General features: G+C 57.6%; 1 protein-coding gene across 4 annotated transcripts in view; it reads right to left on the reverse strand.

Moving 5' to 3' along the window:
* COPE (COPI coat complex subunit epsilon) overlaps nt 1-18,911 on the reverse strand; it is a 23,242-nt gene continuing 4,331 nt past the window's right edge. Inside the window, 9 exon segments of one of the 4 annotated variants that reach the window (NM_001194660.2) lie at nt 1-215; nt 362-436; nt 868-936; nt 3,551-3,706; nt 5,045-5,126; nt 5,812-5,865; nt 7,215-7,367; nt 10,898-10,998; nt 13,656-13,718. In NM_001194660.2, the coding sequence (NP_001181589.2) occupies nt 168-215; nt 362-436; nt 868-936; nt 3,551-3,706; nt 5,045-5,126; nt 5,812-5,865; nt 7,215-7,367; nt 10,898-10,998; nt 13,656-13,718 (801 nt within the window). In that variant the 3' untranslated portion in view covers nt 1-167. 4 annotated transcript variants of the gene reach the window in all.

Raw genomic sequence — 18,911 nt, forward strand, 5'->3', positions numbered from 1 at the left:
ATCCTCAGGTGGGAACACGCTGGCGTTGAGATATTTATTCACAGATGGGAGTGCTGGGGGCGGGCTCCTGCCCCCAGAGGGGATGTGGGGTGTGTGCCAGGCGGGGAGGGCTGCAGGGCTCCTGGCCTCTGTCCTGGCTTCGTGGTCCTGACAGCTCTGGGCCAGCCTCAGGCGCTGGGAGCGTACTGTAGCACCAGCCTGTCAAAGTCGTTCTCCTTCAGCAAGACACATGGCGACACGGGGTGGGGGCGGGGTGTGGGGAGACGGGTGGAGGGAGAGAGAGAGGGCACATGTGAGCCCAGGCTGAGCTCCAGGCGCCCTCTGGCCTGGCTCTCAGGGACAGGCCACCCCTGCCACTCACCTTGGCCTGGTACTCCTTGATGAAGGGATGGGACCTGTGGGCGTCCTTCAGCTGGGACAGGTATCGGTTTGTCACCTGCAGGGGAGGCAGGAAGGCAGGTGAGTCGAACATGGGGACCCCACGGTGGCTCTGACCTGCAGCACGGGGTGGATGGGGGTGAGAGCCACAATACCCCAGGGGGCTCCTCATCCTGCCTTGGGACTGGGCTGATCTCAGAGAACCTTCAGGGTGGGGGTGGAGGGATGGGTCGGCCCCTGACAAGGCGCTGGCACGGAGCTGGCCTCTGTACGTGGTAGGGAATGTACCGTGGGTTCAGGGGAGCAGGTTGGGCAGGGCCCCAGGTGAGGATGGGTTGAGGGGGCGCAGGGTTTGTGAGGGAGGCAGGCTGCGGTGGGCACACTGTGTGCAGAGCTTTCCCAGAAGCCTAGGGATTAGGGCCTGGATCCCAGGATGGGGTCCCAGGGTCGGGATATTAGGGTTGGCCTGGAGCCCTGGGGGCCACTTACCTCAGGGGGTTTGCCCAGGTGCTGGGACAGGACAATGAGGTTGACCAGTGTCTCCGGGTAGCCACTGTCCTGGAGACACAGGCAGACACAGGCAGGCAGGGTCAGCCACTCCAGCCCCCATGCCTGCCCGTCACCCCCACCTTGGGCAGGACCACACAAGGTCACCTCCTCAGAAGTGGGGTGGGATCGACACTGCCAGAGTCCCCCTGCCCACTGCTCTGCAAGGTGATCTCAGATGATACGGTGCCAAGGGGCCAGCCACCTCACTGAGCCTCAGTTTCCCCATCTGTGGTCCAGCCTGGGGCGTGACCCCTCGTTTGTAGAGGGAAGGGTATATTTGTCTCATACATCTCAAAGCAATGGGGCCCAGGCCCAGATGGCCTCAACTCCTCCTGCACAATGAACCCTGAGGCCATGGGCGGACCTGCCACGCCTCTGGCTCCCAAGGAGCCTTGAAGGAAACCTCGGCAGGGGACATTGCCTGACCCACTCACTCTAGGCTCCTGGCACACAGGAGCCTACGAAACACCTAGGCCAGGAGACCCAGCCAGAGCCCCGGTGTCTGCTTGGAGCACAGATGCACCAGCCAGGATGGGCCCAGAGCCCAGCCTGCCCACAGCGGCCGATGGCAGGGCACCTTTTTGGAGAGCGAACTTTTCTGAGCCTCAGTCTCCACCACGAAGGGGGACACCAGCTTGTGCTCACAGGAGCAGCCATGAGTTGGCTCCAAAGGTAAGTGGGGGGACCTGAGTGCCTCCCAAAACTCAGCAAGAATGCAGGGTAACCACAGCCACAGGGAGGCCACCAGGGCCAACGGGCACGGACAGCCAGTCCCAGGTGGTGTTTCAGCAGACAAGGACAGAAGGGAGTCATCTAACTGGTGAGTCACGGAATGCATCACCTGAGAGGTGTAACAAAAGCCCCCAGAGGATGTGGCCATGAACACAGAACACGCATCCAAGTGTTCTCAGGTGGCAGTGAGGGGCAGGGTGGTGGAGGAAGGCGCCAGTCTCGCCCCTGGGGCAGCGAGGGCCACACAGCCTGTCTGAGATGCTGAGTTCCTGACCAGCCCTGACTGCTCAGAGCTAAAGATGGACGCTGCCCAGGAGGAGCAGCACCCAGCCTGGGATGGGGCCAGCCTGACACCCCTTGGCCTGCCCTGCTCTGCAAACAACTTTCTGATAACTCAGCCCCTGGAAAGTCAGACAGGGAGAAGGGCTTCACCAGTGTTTGTCAGTAGATTAAACCTGTTTCTCAGCCAGGCACAGTGGCACACGTCTATCATCCCAGCACTTTAGGAGGCCAAGGAGGGTAAGAATTGCTTGAGCCCAGGAGTTCAAGACTAACCTGCACAACACAGTGAGACCCCATTTCTAACAAAAAATACAACAATTAGCCATGTGTGGTGGCATACCCTGTTTCAAAAAACAAACAAATAAAACCCAAAATCCGTTTCACCAAAATGGAAAAAGCTTTGATGTCCTTTTTGATTATAAAAATAATAACCCAGGCCGGGTGCGGTGGCTCACGCCTGTAATCCCAGCACTTTGGGAGGCCGAGGTGGGCGGATCATGAGGTCAGGAGATTGACACCATCCTGGTTAACACAGTGAAACCCCGTCTCTACTCAAAACACAAAAAATTAGCTGGGTGTGGTGGCGAGTGCCTGTAGTCCCAGCTACTCAGGAGGCTGAGGCAGGAGAATGGTATCAACCCGGGAGGCAGAGCTTGCAGTGAGCTGAGATTGCGCCACTGCACTCCAGCCGGGGGACAGAGCAAGACTCCATCTCAAAAAAAAAAAAAAAAAAAAAAAAAAGAAATTAAAAAAAAGAAATCCGCTGGGCATGGTGGCTCACACCTGTAATTCTAGTGCTTTGGGAGGCCAGGAGTTCAAGAACAACCTGGGCAACACAGCAAGAACAACCCCGTCTTTACAAAAAATAGTATTTTTTTTTAAATTTAAAATAACATAAACTCTTCATAAAGACTGCAGATGGTCAGGCATGGTGGCTCACGCCTATAATTCCAGCACTTTGGGAGGTTGAGGCAGGTGAATCACCTGAGGTCAGGAGTTTGAAACGAGCCTGACCAACATGGCAAAACCCCATCTCTACTAAAAATACAAAAATGAGCTGGGCATGGTGGCAAGCGCCTATAATTCCAGCTACTCGGGAGGCTGAGACAAAAGAATCGCTTGAACCCAGGAGGCAGAGGTTGCAGTGAGCTGAGATCACACTACTGCACTCCAGCCTGGGTGACAAAGCGAGACGCCATCTCAAAAAAAGAAAAGAAAAGACTGCAGACATCAGACAGGAGACGACTGCAGCCACCCTGGGCTCCTGGCCACAGCACGCTGTCCCCTAAATAAGGACTGGGAGTGTCTCTCCAATACTGAATATGTACTCAGGTGAGGGGTCCCACATGCAGGGCCAGGCAGCTGAGGTGACAGACCACTGAGGCCCAGGCTGCCCAGATGCCCCATTTCTGTGAGGCCGGAATCTGGATTTCTTTGCAGGTGTGATCCCTGCTTTGTGGATCTCACTGCTGACTGGGCCTCAGAAGCCCTGTGGGGCCACACGCACACGCAGGGCATCTCTGCTACACTTGTTTCTGTTTGCCCTGACCCCGCCCTCCGGCCGCCTGGCCTTCCCTCCGTTCCCACTTTGGGACAGCCTTGTGCCTACCTTGTCTAGCGCCTCCTGTAGCAGGCCCTCAGCGGCCTCCCAGCGGCCCTGGGCCATATGGCAGGCCGCCTGCCCATTGAGCAGCAGCAGGGTGGGCGAGCACTTGTCAGCCATCTCCTGGAAGATGTAGTAGGCATCCTGCAGCTTCTCACCGCCCTGCAGGGAGGGTCCCACATCATCATCTATGCCGCGGCCGCTAGGCCCTTCCACCGTCAGCCCCCTCCCCCACAGGGGGCTCTGCACTGCACAGACACAAATCTGGTATGCCCGGTTCAAGGCACAGCCACTCCACCATGGGGACTACTCATAACCTGTACTCTGCTGACGGGGCCTAAAGACTCGCGGCCGCCTCCTGCCTCACCTCCTACCCGGCTCCCGGTGCGCTGGGTACACAGAGGTGGAATTTAGGGCTTCCAGGGCACAGGGGCACAGGTGGCTGGGCCAGGGTCTGAGTAGGGACCACTGGGTCACCGGGCACATCGGAGGAGGATGAGTCAGCTCTGTGACCAGCAACTCTGACCTGCCCGCTTGCTCAGGACTGTGGGATACTTGCAGGGGGAGCCTGAGGTCAAGGCAGGCTGTGAAAACAGTTCAAACTACCCGAGAGGGCTGCCGAGGCCTGTCCCACCACACTGGACGGCCACTGGAAGTCCATCTGGGTGAGGCTCCAGCCCCGTGGTGGGCAGGGACGGGGAGCACATTTCTTCCCCCCAGAGTTTTGCTCTTGTCACCCAGGCCAGAGTGCAATGGCACAATCTCGGCTCACCGCAACCTCCACCTCCCAGGTTCAAGCGATTCTCCTGCCTCAGCCTCCCAAGTAGCTGGGTTTACAGGTGGGTGCCACCATGCCCGGCTAATTTTGTATTTTTAGTAGAGATGGGGTTTCTCCATGTTGGTCAGGCTGGTCTCGAACCCCTGACCTCACATGATTCACCCACCTCAGCCTCCCAAAGTGCTGGTATTACAGGCGTGAGCCACTGTGCCCAGCCAGGAAGTGTATTTTAACAGGCCTGCACAAAAGAATGGCTCAGAAAGGGGCCAAGTCCCAGAAACCAGGAGGGGGGTGTTGCCAGGCAGAGGTGCCCAGGCCTGGGAGCTGAGGACATCTCCACCGCTGCTATGGGAACACTGAACCCTGTCCCTGGCTGGGGACCAGGACCCTGGAGAGCAAAGCTGAGTCGCAGAAAACCCCAGGAAGCCCTGGGGGGAGGAGGGGCTGCCAGGCCAACCCAGACCCTCGAGTCCCCCTGCGCCTCAGGCTCAGGAACCCCTGTCCCCGTCCCCACCATCGCTCTGCCTCTGGCCAAGCCGCTTGGCTGTGAGAAGCCCGGAATGGAGTGAAGGCTGAGAGTTGTGCCAGGCTGGCAGGGGGCCATGGCCTGATCCTGGAGCCCCACTGGAGTGGCCGGCAGCCTGGGCACAGGTGGGGGTGCCCACAGACCCTACTCAGCCAGGTGCCCGCAATGCCCGCCTGCCTCATGGCCCAGGACTCACCGTGGCCAGGCTGACCCAGGCGGTGGCGAGCTGGGTGAGGGTGGCATCCTCGTCCAGGTCCTGCATTCTCTTCAGTTCCTTCCTGGGGTGGGGACAGAGGACGGAGGGGCTGAGCGGCCGAGAGCCCTGGCCTGGCTATCCCTGCCTTGTTCCCACTTGGGGCCCGCCAGAGCCCGGGGATGGCCCCCACTACGTGCTCCCCTGCGTGCTCATACCCCACGACGAAGTGCCCAAGCTGCCCTGCCCGCCCCACCACGTGAAGGCCCCGGGAAGGCGGGACTGGAGCCAGCTACGGACCCCCGAGGTGGCTGGCACAAGGTAGGGCTCGGGAGAGACTCGCTCCACGGAAGATGGAACGCAGGGAAGGGCGACGGAGCTACAGCATGAACAACTCTGAGGCAAGGGCTTTGGAAACGGCAGCAGGGGAGTCCTGGACCACCAGCCATGGCCTCCGACCTGGTGACGCCACGTGCAGGCCCCGCCAGCCCCATGGCACAGTTACAAGCTGGCCCAGCGACATGTTCCTCCGGGCACGACCTCCACTCCCTCCATGAAGCCCACTCTCCCCCTGTGGGACAGGCCCACCACTACTGCAGAGAGAGAAACTGAGGCACAGACAGCCATGGCCCTCCTCCCTGGCAACATACTGCAAGGAAGGGCTGAGTGACGGCAAGTCACCCCCACGGAAAGGAATAACGAGTAATGACAGCACCACACACGCTCTGGGCCATGGCTCAGTATGGGTACAGAGGAGTGGGAGGGCTCACCGGGCGAGATCCAGGCGGTCCAGCTTCAGCAGGATCTGCACTGTCATGGCCATGCTGCAGGACAAGGCGGGGGACGGTCAGCGGATGGCCACAGACACGCTGCATGGCCACTGCACACCCAGGGCTCACTCTGTGTGTCTGGGATGTTCTTAAGTCCTGTACTTAGGACCCCCAGCCCCACCCAGCAGAGGGGGACACCCTCACTCCCACATTTCACCACTCAGCTCAATCGGGCCTGGAAAGCTCGGGGGGGGTCCCCACGTTGGGGTTCCAGGCCCCAGCCCACTCACTGCCCATCTGGAGAAGCAGCCTCCATGGGCTGTGCTTGCAAACAAGGGCCCTGCCCGGACTCATCAACACCCTGGAGACGGTCAGTGCTCAGGAACAAGGCCCTAGAGGAGGGCCACACCTGCCCCTGCACCTGTACCTGTACCTGCAGCAGAGCCCTGGGGCCACCCACTCTCTGCAGGTCCCCTCATCCCTCTGGGCCCCAGGCGGCTGTGACCACCAATGACTTGTGAGACCTCTTGTTCTCGGTTTCCCTTGTTCTCGGTGCCAACGGGAGCCAGCACCTGGACCAGCACTGAGTCAGCCGGCTTGCTGGCAGCGTGACATCCCTGTTTCTTTTCTTTTTTTGTGTGTGAGACAGGGTCTGGCTCTGCTGCCCAGGCTGGAGTGCAGTGGCGCCATCACGGCTCACTGCAGCCTCCACCTCCCGGGCTCAAAGGATATTCCCGCTTCCGCCTCCCGAGTAGCTGGAACCACAGGTGCATGTCACCATGCCTGGCTGCCACCCGCAATTCTAAGCCCTCCGTGGACGGAGGTGGGATGGGAGCAGATCCACAGCGACCATGAAATGCCCAGCTTGCAACTCATAGTGGACAGCAGGCACTCCAGCGACAGCTCACGGGGAAGAACTGACACACTTTCTGTGACCAGTACCCTGGACGTGGCCTGGAGTCACATCTTGGGGTGGAGGGGAGCACCGACCTTGCTGTGCAGGGCTCCAGCACCCCAGCCCCAGAGGGCCCTGGAGGAGGGCCGGTGTGGGGGGCCCAGGGAGGCCTGAGAGACTGGGCCCAGGGCCGAGACACAGAAGGCTTCGTGGGGGGTGGGGACGCAGAAACCAAGCACAGACAAAGCCGCTTTCTGCTCTGCCCTTGGGAACAGAGGGTTTGCAGCCTGGGCACCGTGTCCTTGGAGCCGCAGCCTGGCGCACAGATGGGAGTGCCTCCCACACTGGGCAGGGGAGCTGGAGCCTGGACAGCAGGCCAGGACCTCATTTCAGCACCACCGCATTCTCTCCTCCCATGACGGCGGCCAGCGAGGCCGTGCACAGCCTGGAGATGTGGCAGGGGGCACCTGCCTCCCTGGGCCGGCCCCAGAGCAGGGTGGCCACTCACCACTCCAGGCTGTCCCCCTGGTGCAGCGCACGCAGGGCGGCGTCTGGGTTCTGGTCGTGGAGATAGACAGAGGCAGCCATGAGCAGGAAGGTAGTGTTGGTCACGTCCACGCTCCTGCTCATCTCTCGGTCCAGCTCGGCCACGATGCTGTCCCTGGAAGACACAGATGCTCAGGACCCACAGCTGGGGCGGCCCCTGTGGGACCTCAGAGGGTCCCCTTCCTTGGGAGCAGACAGGCTCAGAGAGGGTGAGCCAGGCACTGGGGGTGCAGAGCAGCAGCAGGCCCCGAGCATCAAGCTGTCCCAACATGTCCTTCCTCCGTTCCTATGAAGCAGCCCTCATGTTGGGCCAGGCAAGGACCCCGAGGCTGGGAGATGTGGGGTGGGGCACCCCAAGAGGACATGAGGAGGCACCACCAGTCTCACACCAACCTCACCCACCTTCCTGAGGAGGCTGGTGGGCCCAGCTGGGACTCCTGACCCTAACCCATCAGCCCTGTGGGCTTCAAGGCCACATCTTCTAGCAGGAGGTTGGCCTGGGTGCCGAGGGGCCGTGCAGAAGGATGGGAGCCCTGGGGCACCCCCACTGCCAGGGCGGCTGCCCTCAGTCCCTGAGAGCCCAGGGTGCTGGCTACGCCCTGAAGATGGCTAGCGTGCTGCGGGCCAGGGCCAGGCTTGAGCCCAGGAGAGGCTGAGGACCAGCTCAGCTATAAGGCCACAGGTCACCCATGCCTCCATGTCCCTAACAGGACCCAGACCCTCCATTCCCCATGGCTACTGAGCAGCTAACCAGAGACGGCAGGGGAGGGAGCCCCCCTAGACCAAAGCTGGTGTTCTTCTGGGTCCACACGCGGCTCTGTGACCCCATAAGCATCCATGCACGTCTGGGGGCTGTCTGCCCAGGGCCTGTGTCTGAGGTGTCACTGAGGGCATGGCATGTCTCATACCAACCAGGCTCCACCGAGGGCTCGCCACGGTGCCATGCCCGATGGACAAGTGACTTCAGGTCTGAGTCTGTTTCCCCGTGCTGAGGGACCATGTTACAGGGATCACGCAGGGGACGAGCAAGGAGCTCCCAAGACCACCTTACAAAGCTTCCTGAAGCTCCAGCACACAAGGGTGCGTAAACGCTGCCAGCTGTTGTGGCGCTGGTACTGTAATGTTGTCATCCTAAGGTGTTACAGTTACCAATGGGGCCAGGCACTGTGGCTCACACCTGTAACCCCAGTGCTCTGGGAGGCCGAGGCAGGAGGATCGCGTAAGCCCAGCAGTTCAAGACCACCCTGGGCAACCTAGTAGGACCCCTTTTTCTACAAAAAAGTAAAAAAGTCAGCTGGGCCTGGTGGCGCCTGTAGTCCCAACTACTTGGGAGGCTGAGGCAGGAGGATGGCTCCAGCCCGGGAGGTTGAAGCTGCAGTGAGCTGTGGTCGCACCTCTGCACTCCAGCCTGGGTGACAGAGGGAGACCATCTCAAAAACAAACAACAGCCACAAAACCAATTACTAGGGGGATCGCTTGAGCCCAGGAGTTTGAGACCAGCCTGGGCAACATGGCAAAACCCCGTCTCTAAATAAAATACATATTAGCCAGGCATGGTGATGTGTGCCTGCAGTGCCAGGTACTCGGGAGGCTGAGGTGGGAGGATCATGTGAGCCTGGGAGATCACGGCTGCAGTGAGCCAAGATTGTGCCACTGTATGCCAGGCTGAGCGACAGAGCAAGACCCTATCTCGAGAAAAGAAAACAAAATCAAAACCAAAAACAATTACTGATGGATGCTCCTCGTCCCGGGGGAGTCCTGCCGGTGAGGTAGCGGCTGTGCAGCCAGATGGACGCACCACAAGCCCCTGCCTGGACCGCCTGCTCTCCGGGGCAGCTTTTCTGTGATGCTCACAGCGGCTGCTGCTCCTCGGGGACCCAGGGTTCCCCGCCTTCACTCCAGCTGGTGAAGTGTAGGGTGGGAGAAACAGTGGCCCCGGGAGGTCGCCCGTCCGAATGTCCTGGAGCTGCTGTGGCAAAGCACCACAACCCGGGTGGTTAAGGACAACAGGGCTTCGTTCCTCACAGCTCTGGAGGCCACAAGTCTGAAGTCAAGGTGGCGGCAGGGCTGGCTCCAACTGGAGGCTGGAGGGCAAGGCTGTCCGGGCCTCTCTCCCAGCTCTGGTGGCTGCCGGCCATTTGTGGCACTCCTTGGCTTAACATGTCACCCTAGTCTGTCTCTGTTGTCACATGGGCTTAACTCAGTGGGGCCTCTGTCTTCTCCTTTTATTTTTTTTTTTCAGACAGTCTCCCTCTGTCACCCAGGCTGGAGTGCACTGGTGCGATCTTGGCAGCACTGCAACCTCCGCCTCCCGGGTTCAAGCGATTCTTCTGCCTCAGCCTCCCAAGTGGCTGGAATCACAGACACCACATCTTGTTAATTCTGTATTTTTAGTAGAAATGGGGTTTCACCACGTTGGCCAGGCTGGTCTCGAAAACTCCTGACCTCAGGTGATCTGCCCACCTCAGCCTCCCAAAGTGCTGGGATTACAAGTGCGAGCCACTGCACCCGGCCCTCCTTTTATCTCTTAAAAGGACACAAGTCCTTGGCTTTGGGGCCCACCCTAAATCCAGCATGTCTTCATCTCCTTATCTCTTAATTTGATCGGGAAAGACCCTTTTCCCAAATATCACATTCACAAGCATGTGGGATAGGATATGGACATACCTTTTGGGGGACACCATTCACCCCACTATGCTGCCTCTGCACTGGAGTCAGCTCCCAGGAACCCCAGGTTTCCTTGGGTGAAGGGAGGTGGTAGTTGGGGCACTGCCTCCGTGGGCCAAGGAAGAGCAGGATCACAGCAGAGTCTCCCCATGCCAGACCCTCACTCCAACCCCACAGCAGGAGGGGGCAAGGTTCCTGGGTCCCCACAGCCCAGCCTCCTCTCCCCTTGGCTGCCGCCCATGGGTGTTTGACAGATGCTGGCCTGTGGCTCAGGGGCAGGACAGGCGTGGCCTCACCCGCCCTCCACTTGAGCTCCAGGGGAGACACTGGCAGGTTGTAGTCCCCGACTAGCTGGGACTAGAAAACTGACTGGATTTGGGAGGCTGACGCAGGAGTTCGAGACCACCCTGGGCAACATGGTGAAACCCAGTCTCTGCTAAAATACAAAAAGTAGTCAGGCATGGTGGCGCGTTCCTGTAGTCCCAGCTACTCAGGAGACTGAGGCACAAGAATCACTTGAACCCGGGAGGTGGAGCTTGCAGTGAGCCGAGATCACGCCACTGCACTCCAGCCTGACAGAGCGAGACTCCGTCTCAATAGATAGATACATAAATAAATCAGAAAACTGACGGCAGGGCCCTGCCCCCGCCGCACCCTGGGCCATCTTGGGGCTCTGGGTGGTGCAGAGGGCTGTTCGGTAATTGATATTTTTAGTTCTAGGTTGAGAGAGTGCCTTGTGGTCCATGAGGGCATGTGTACACACAGCACTGTCTCTGACCCTCCCCTTTGAAGCAGGATCCATCATCAGCCCCCACTGCTGTGCAGGTGAGGGAAACTGAGGCACAAAGCAGCAGGGTAGCAGAGGGGAGAGGTGCCTGATCTGAGGGATGCTGTGCGCTGCACGCCACGCCCCCGCCCACCCAGGTTCATAACCGAAAGGCCCTGCGCCCCAGGCCGACCCATCCTCCGGGGCCTCACCTCCGGCTCTCGTGGGCGAGATAGTCAGCGAACATGCGCACGGCCTGGAGCTCGGGGGCCGAGGAGGGCTTGATCTCGTCCAGGACCACGCCGAACTTCCTCTGCAATAGGGACGAGGCGTCAGCTGCACCCGTCCGTCCCAGAGGATTTCCACGTCCTCAGCTTGGCAGGCAGAGCCCCAGACAGGAAGCCCCTGCCCCACCAGGGACCCCTCAGCCCAGCAAGGGCCACCCTCACTGCAGTACACTGTGGAGGTGGGCATGGCGTCACCTGTCATGAGCAGCCAGGTGTGCCCTCATCTGCAGGGCCACACTGCCCATGCCTTGAGCTGGGGACCCTGGCAGGTTACTGTCTGTCTCCCAGCAGCTGTCCATCTCTGGTGATGAGGGGAAGGAGGGGACAGGCATGTCACCCAGGAACAGGGCAGCAGCAGTTATGGGGGTTGTGGCATGCGCTTCTATAGAGTAGGACATGCCCCCAGCCAGCCCTGCCCCACCTACTGGCCCTCCCGAGGACGCCCAGACTGATACCACTGTCACATCTGCAGCCGGGGACCCATCCTTCACTGTGTTCCCTCCTAGATGGTTCCCCATTCTTATTGTTTTAGAGACAAGATCTTGCTCTGTTGTCCAGGCGGGAGTGCAATGGCGTGATCACGGCTCACTGTAGTCTTGACCTCCTGAGCTCAAGCGATCCTCCTGCCACAGCCTCCTGAGTAGCTGGGACTCCAGGCACATGCCACCATGCCTGGCTTATTTTTAAATTTTTTCTGTAGAGATGGAGGTCTCACCATGTTGCCCAGGCTGGTCTTGAACTCCTGGCTTCAAGCAATCCTCCCACCTCAGCCTCCCAAAGTTCTGGGATTACAGTTGTAAGCCACTGTGCCTGGCTCCTACCAATTATTTTAGGAAAAAAAATTGGCGAGGTGCAGTGGCTCATGCCTGTAATCCCAACACTTTGGGAGGCTAAGGCAGGCGGATCACGAGGTCACGAGTTCGAGACCACCCTAGCTAATATGGTGAAATTGCGTGTCTATTAAAAATATAAAAATTAGCTGGGTGTGGTGGCTCAAGCCTGTAATCCCAGCACTTTGGGAGGCCGAGACGGGCAGATCACGAGGTCAGGAGATCGAGACCATCCTGGCTAACACGTGAAACCCCATCTCTACTAAAAGATACAAAAAACTAGCCGGGCGAGGTGGCGGGCGCCTGTAGTCCCAGCTACACAGGAGGCTGAGGCAGGAGAATGGCGTAAACCATGGAGGCAGAGCTTGCAGTGTGCTGAGATCTGGCCACTGCATTCCAGCCTGGGCAACAGAGCGAGACTCCGTCTCAAAAAAAAAAAAAACTAGCCTGGCAAGGTGGCGGGCACCTGTAGTCCCAGCTACTCGGGAGGCTGAGGCAGGAGAATGGCATAAACCCGGGAGGCAGAGCTTGCAGTGAGCTGAGATCTCGCCACTGCACTCCAGCCTGGGCGACAGAGCTAGACTCTGTCTCAAAAAAAAAAAAAAAAAAAGGCCGGGCACAGTGGCTCAAGCCTGTAATCCCAGCACTTTGGGAGGCCGAGACGGGCAGATCACGAGGTCAGGAGATCGAGATCATCCTGGCGAACACGGTGAAACCCCGTCTCTACTAAAAAAAAACAAAAAACTAGCCGGGCGAGGTGGCGGGCGCCTGCAGTCCCAGCTACTCGGGAGGCTGAGGCAGGAGAATGGCTTAAACCCGGGAGGCGGAGCTTGCAGTGAGCTGAGATCTGGCCACTGCACTCCAGCCTGGGTGACAGAGTGAGACTCCGTCTCAAAAAAAAAAAAACAACAACAAACAAACAAACAAAAATATACATACATATATATATAAAAAATTGGCCAGGCACGGTGGCTCACGCCTGTAATCCCAGCACTTTGGGAGGCCGAAGCATGTGTATCACAAGGTCAGGAGATCGAGACCATCCTGGCTAACATGGTGAGACACTGTCTCTACTAAAAATACAAAAATTAGCCAGGCATGGTGGCAGGCGCCTGTGGTCCCAGCTACTCGGGAGGCTGAGGCAGGAGAATGGCGTGAACCCGGGAGGCGGAGCTTGCAGTGAACTGAGATTGAGCCACTGCACTCCAGCCTGGGCGACACAGCGAGACTCCATCTCAAAAAAACAAAACAAAAGAAAAATACAAAAAAATTAGCCAGGTGTGGTGGCAGGCACCTGTGGTCCCAGCTACTCTGGAGGCTGAGGCAGGAGAATGGTGTGAACCCGGGAGGTGGAGCTTGCAGTGAGCCGAGATCTTGCCGCTGCACTCCAGCCTGGGCAACAGAGCGAGACTCCATCTCAAAAAAAAAAAAAAATATATATATATATATACACATACACCCCCCCCACACACACACATAAATATAAATTAGCCAGGTGTGGTGGCATGCGCCTATAGTCCCAGCTACTCCGGAAGCTGAGGCAGGAGAATCAGTTGAACCCAGGAGGCGGTTGCAGTGAGCTGAGATCGAGTACGACAGAGCAAGACTCCGTCTCAAAAAACATAAAAATCAAGAAACTGTGACCCAGGCCCCCCGGCCTGGCAGTCTCGGGCCTCCGTGACACAGCCGCCTTCACATGCTGGCTGCGCTGGCTGTTCAGTCGCTGGACACTGCAGGCCCGGGTCCCCGCTTTGTTTACTGTCCCCGGCACCCACGCTGTGGTGCCTTCCCGTTCCCAGGTCTACCCTCTACTCTGTTCATCGCTCTCGCCCCCCGCCAGGGCCCGCACTCACCTGCGCAAGGTACGCTCTATACAGGAAGACGTCCTTCTCCACGTCTCTCTCCGGGCTTGACAGCTGTGGGAACCAACGCGGGTCAGGACGCGCAGTGGGAGGCCCAGCGCAGCCCCACAGGGTGAGCATGACAGACAGGCCCCTGTATGCTGGGGACAGGTGGCTTCTCTGGCAGGGTCGGAGGTCTAAGTCCTAGCCCTGATCCTCCGCAGCCCGAGAGTGGCCTCTGCTGGGGGTACCCTACACGGGCGATGCCTGATCTCATCCCGCGCTGACACCACCCCAGGAAGGAGGCTTGCTCCAAGTTCAGCGCCTGCTCCAGCCACACTTAAGAAGCCAGGGTGGTGCCCGCACCTCTAACTTCTGGACATGGGGCCACTGTGGATTGATTCCTGCTTTTGTCTCAAGACATTTTGATCTCAGTGTGGCTACCCCAGTGTGGTGACATCTGTGTCCAGCCCTGGCCAGGGGAGACCCTGGGGATGGCTCTGTACTTGGGCCACACGCCCACAGTCCAGCCACTGCACAGAACTGAGGGGACAAGGGGGAGGTGACCTGTGGCAACATCCATTTAGGGACGATAAGGAAGCTGCCCTTGAGCCCAGGCCAGGCAGGGAGGCTGGGGCCCCTCCTCCAGAACCCAGCTGTGCAAGCTGCCCCCGGGCACTGGCTGACTTCCCGGGGTGCCCATGGCAGGCGGTCACAGTGCAGCTCAGCCCGTGGCCTGAGGGTGCTGGCCCAGTCCCCTGGGGGCTTCAAGAGGAAAGTACAGATGGGAAGGGGCCCAGCCACCTCAGCATCACCACTCCAACAACCTCTCCACAGAGGGGACTGAGAAGGCTCTCAGCAAGAGGGCCTGCCAGCTGTCAAGGCACAGGGTCAAAGGACCCAGTACCCAAACCAGGGGAGTCACTCTGCCCTGTCCTCTGAGGCCGAGAACCACAGATTCCAAGCCACATCTCTTCCTTCTCCCCAGCCTGAGGGAGGAGCGTGAATGTCAAACATGTCCTCATCCCAGGCCCCCGCAGAACTGGCCCCAGCCTGACTCAGGCTGCCATTGCCAAGAGGCCCCAGCAGCTTCTGCTCAGGCCTTGCTGGCCAGAGTGGGTATCTGGCTGTGATTTGGAACAAGATGCCATCTAAATAAATAACTCCTAGAAGAACGTCAAAGGCATGGAGGGTGGAGGCTGCAGAAATCAAGCCCCACCTGCAAATGGGATGGACAGGTGAAAGACGTACCTTCTCGAGCATGTAAAGAAACATATTATAGGCCAGGCACGGTGGCTCATGCCTGTAATCCCAGCACTTTGGGAGGCCGAGGTGGGTGGATCATTTGAGGTCAGGAGTTCCAGACCAGCCTGGCCAACATGGTGAAACCCCGTCTCTACTAAAAATACAAAAATTAGTCGGGTGTGGTGGCGGGCACCTGTAATCCCAGCTACTCAGGAGGCTGAGGTAGGATAATCATTTGAACCCGGGAGGTGGAGGCTGTAGTGAGCCGAGATCACACCATTGCACTCTAGCCTGGGCGACAGAGCAATACTCTGTCTCAATAAAAAATAAGTAACTCTCAGTCAATCTTCTGAGGTGGACATCAGTTAGGTGACCAGCTGAGGGTTGCATGCCACGCTCAGTTAAAAAAGAGACAGGCCAGATGCAGTGGCTCACATCTGTAATCCCAGTGCTTTGGGAGGCCAAAGCAGGAGGACTGCTTGAGCCCAGGAGTTAGAGACCAGCATAGGCAACATAGCGAGACCCTGTGTCTTTTTTTTTTTGAGATGGAGCCTTGCTCTGTCGCCCAGGCTGGAGTACAGTGGTGCGGTCTCAGCTCACTGCAACCTCTGCCTCCCGGGTTCAAGATATTCTTCTGCCTCAGCCTCCTGAGTAGCCGGGACTATAGGCACGCACCACCACGCTGGACTAATTTTTGTATTTTTAGTAGAGATGGGGTTTTACCATATTGGCCAGGCCGGTCTTGAACTCCTGACCTTGTGAACCAGCCACCTCGGCCTCCCAAAGTGCTGGGATTACAGGCGTGAGCCACCGCGCCCGGTCTGAGACCCTGTGTCTATAAAAAAATGTTAAATATTAGCCAGGTGTGGTAGCGTGCACCTGTAGTCCCAGTGACTTGGGAGGCTCATGAAGGAGGATCGCTTGAGCCTAGGAGGTTGAGGCTACAATGGACTATGATCATGCCATTGCACTGCACTCTGGCCTGGTGACAGAGTGAGACCTTGTCTATCTTTAGGGGAAAAAAAAGAGACAGAAGCTGGCTGTTGGGCTTTTCTTTTTTTTTGAGACAGAGTCTCGCTCTGTCGCCCAGGCTGGAGCACAGTGGCACAATCTCAGCTCACTGCAACCTGCACCTCCCGGGTTCACACCATTCTTCTGCCTCAGCCTCCTGAGTAGCTGGGATTACAGGCACCTGCCACCACGCCCGGCTAATTTTTTTAGTATTTTTAGTAGAGACGGAATTTCACTGTGTTAGCCAGGATGGTCTCAATCTCCTGACCTCGTGATCTGCCCGCCTCGGCCTCCCAAAGTGCTGGGATTACAGGCGTGAGCCACCACGCTCGGCCAGCTGTTGGGCTTTCAAAGTGAGGACACAGTGGGGCACCATGGGGGGCACCAGGGTGGCCTCAGCCGCCCCTGTGTGAAATGCAATTGCCCAGGAGGCTGTGCGTGCAGAAGTGCTCAGAGGCTGCAGAGTGCACGGGAGAGAGAAGAGTGCCAGGAAGCATAACAACAACAAACGTGCAGACCGTGACCCTCATGTGAGGCTCTGGAACCGTTGTGGTTTTCCTTGACTCCCAGGGATGATGCTACCATCAGGTAGCATCGTGTGTCCGCGGGGTGGGAGAGCACTGCTCTTCAACCCCAAGGGCTCACTAGGATCACCTGGGAGCCCAGAAATCAGCAAAGCCAGTAGGCCACCTCCACCAAGGTCACCTGGCTCTAGGATGGTCCCAGCACTGGCCCCAGGTGGCTTAAGATGTGGCCATCGTTGAGGAATCAGAGTACTGTTTGGGAAGGCGGGTGATAGGATGGGGGCCCTGTAGCCAGAAACCCTGGGGGTAGTAACTCCTCCCTTCTGTCCCTGTAGCCAGCGACCTAACCGCACTGGGCCGCCAGCAACTCAAGGCCTATGAGCTGCTTCAATCCCAGCAGCTGGGCAGTGCCTGCCATCTTGTGGGCAACTGGCAAATGTCTGAGAAAGCCAGAAATGTCATGATGGTAGCCTTGTGCTGGGGTCAGTAAAGGGCAAAGACATGCCAGGTGCTCTCCCTGGGGCCACCTCAGGTGGGGCTGAGGTTGCTCGGGCCACTGTCATGAACTACCACAGACCAGATGGCTTAAAAAATGTATTCCTCAAAAATTAGCCAGGTGTAGTGGTGCAAGCCTGTAATCCCACCTACTCGGGAGGCTGAGGCAGGAGAATTGCTTGAACCTGGGAGGCGGAGGTTGTGGTGAGCTGAGATCATGCCACTACACTCCAGCCTGGGCAACAGAGCAAGACTCCATCTCAAAAACAAAAACCAAAAAAGCAAAAAATGAAAATTAGCTGGGCGTGGTAGCGGGCACCTGTAATTCCAGCTACTCAGGAGGCTGAGGCAGGAGAATCGCTTGAACCCGGGAGGCAGAGGATGCAGTGCGCTGAGATTGTGCCACTGCACTCCAGCCTAGGTGACAGAGGGAGTCTCTGTCTCCAAAAAAAAAAAAAAAAAAAAAAAAAGTATTCCTGGCCAGGCACGGTGGCTCACGCCTGTAATCACAGCACTTTGGGAGGCTGAGGCAGGCGGATCTCAAGGTCAGGAGTTAGAGACCAGCCTGGCCAACACAGTGAAACCCCATCACTAGTAAAAATACAAAAATTAGCCGGGCGTGGTGGCGGGCGCCTGTAGTCCCAGCTACTCTGGAGGCTGAGGCAGGAGAACCGCTTGAACCTGGGAGGCAGAGGTTGTGGTGAGCCAGGATCGTGCCACTGCACTTCAGCCTGGGCAACAGAGCAAGACTCCACGTCAAAAACAAAAAACAAAAATTAAACGGGTGTGGTGGTGGGCACCTGTAATCCCAGCTACTTGGGAGAAGAATTGCTTGAACCCAGGAGGAGGAGGATGCAGTGAGCTGTGATTGTGCCACTGCACTCCAGCCTGGGTGACACACAGTGAGATTATGTCGCTTGACCCTGGGAGGCGGAGGTTGCAGTGAGCCGAGATCACGCCACTGCACTCCAGCCTGGCGACACGGCTAGACTCCATCTCAAAAAAAATAAAAAAAGAAAGAAGGAAAAAGAACCAAGAAAGACGTATGGGAACAGACACATAACTCTCCCTCCCAGATAAGCACAACAAAGAGACACAGAAGCAATTCAAGCCTCTGATAAACTCTCTCACCCTGAATCCTTAAAAACTCAGTCTGTAAAAGAGTGTGCCTCTGACCCAACTCGGCCAGAAGGCGCCTCTCAGGTTTGTTTTCTCTAAAATAAACCTGTCTTGACTGGCAAGTCACCTTTCGTGTTTCTTTCCTCTTTCTTTAATTCTTACAACTTTGTCACCCAGGCTGGGGTGCCAGTGGCGCGATCTCGGTTCACTGCAACCTCCGCCTCCGGGTTCAAGCAATTCTCCTGTCTCAGCCTCCCGGTAGCTGGGATTACAGGTGCCCGCCACCACGCCCGGCTAATTTTTGTATTTTTGGTACACCCAGGGTTTCTCCATGTTGCCCAAGCTGGTCTCAAACTCCTGGGCGCATGCGATACGGCCGCCTCGGCCTCGCAAAGCGCTGGAATTAAAGGTGTTTGAGCCACTAAGCTGGGAAACTGTGTTATCATTCTGAGTCCAGCGGAATACAGTGCCCGTCCATAAAAGTGCTCAATGAAGGATGAATGAATGAATGGTTAAGCTCTGAGAGAAATAACCAGGATCGGTGGGCAGGGAAACGTCCCTCTCTGAACTCTAGGGTTCTCATCCGTAAAATGAGGATAAACAACAGTCTCCACCTCACGGGAACTGAACGTATGGCTGGACAAAAAACACTTACTGTAACTACAGTGGCATAAACACCTCCCTTACTCAAAACGCCTTCAACGGCGCAGAGCGAGCGCTGTACGAGTGAGCAGTACCGTAAACTGTTACTGCTCTGGGTTCTGTCATGGGACAGTGATTACTCCTCACTGAACTGTGAAGAAGTGCCCAAAAAACGCGAGAAGAAAAGGGAAAGTTTTTAGATGCAGAACACTGCTCGCAGCCACCAGGAAGC

Source organism: Macaca mulatta, chromosome 19, assembly GCF_049350105.2.
Source record: "Macaca mulatta isolate MMU2019108-1 chromosome 19, T2T-MMU8v2.0, whole genome shotgun sequence".
NCBI lineage: Eukaryota > Metazoa > Chordata > Mammalia > Primates > Cercopithecidae > Macaca > Macaca mulatta.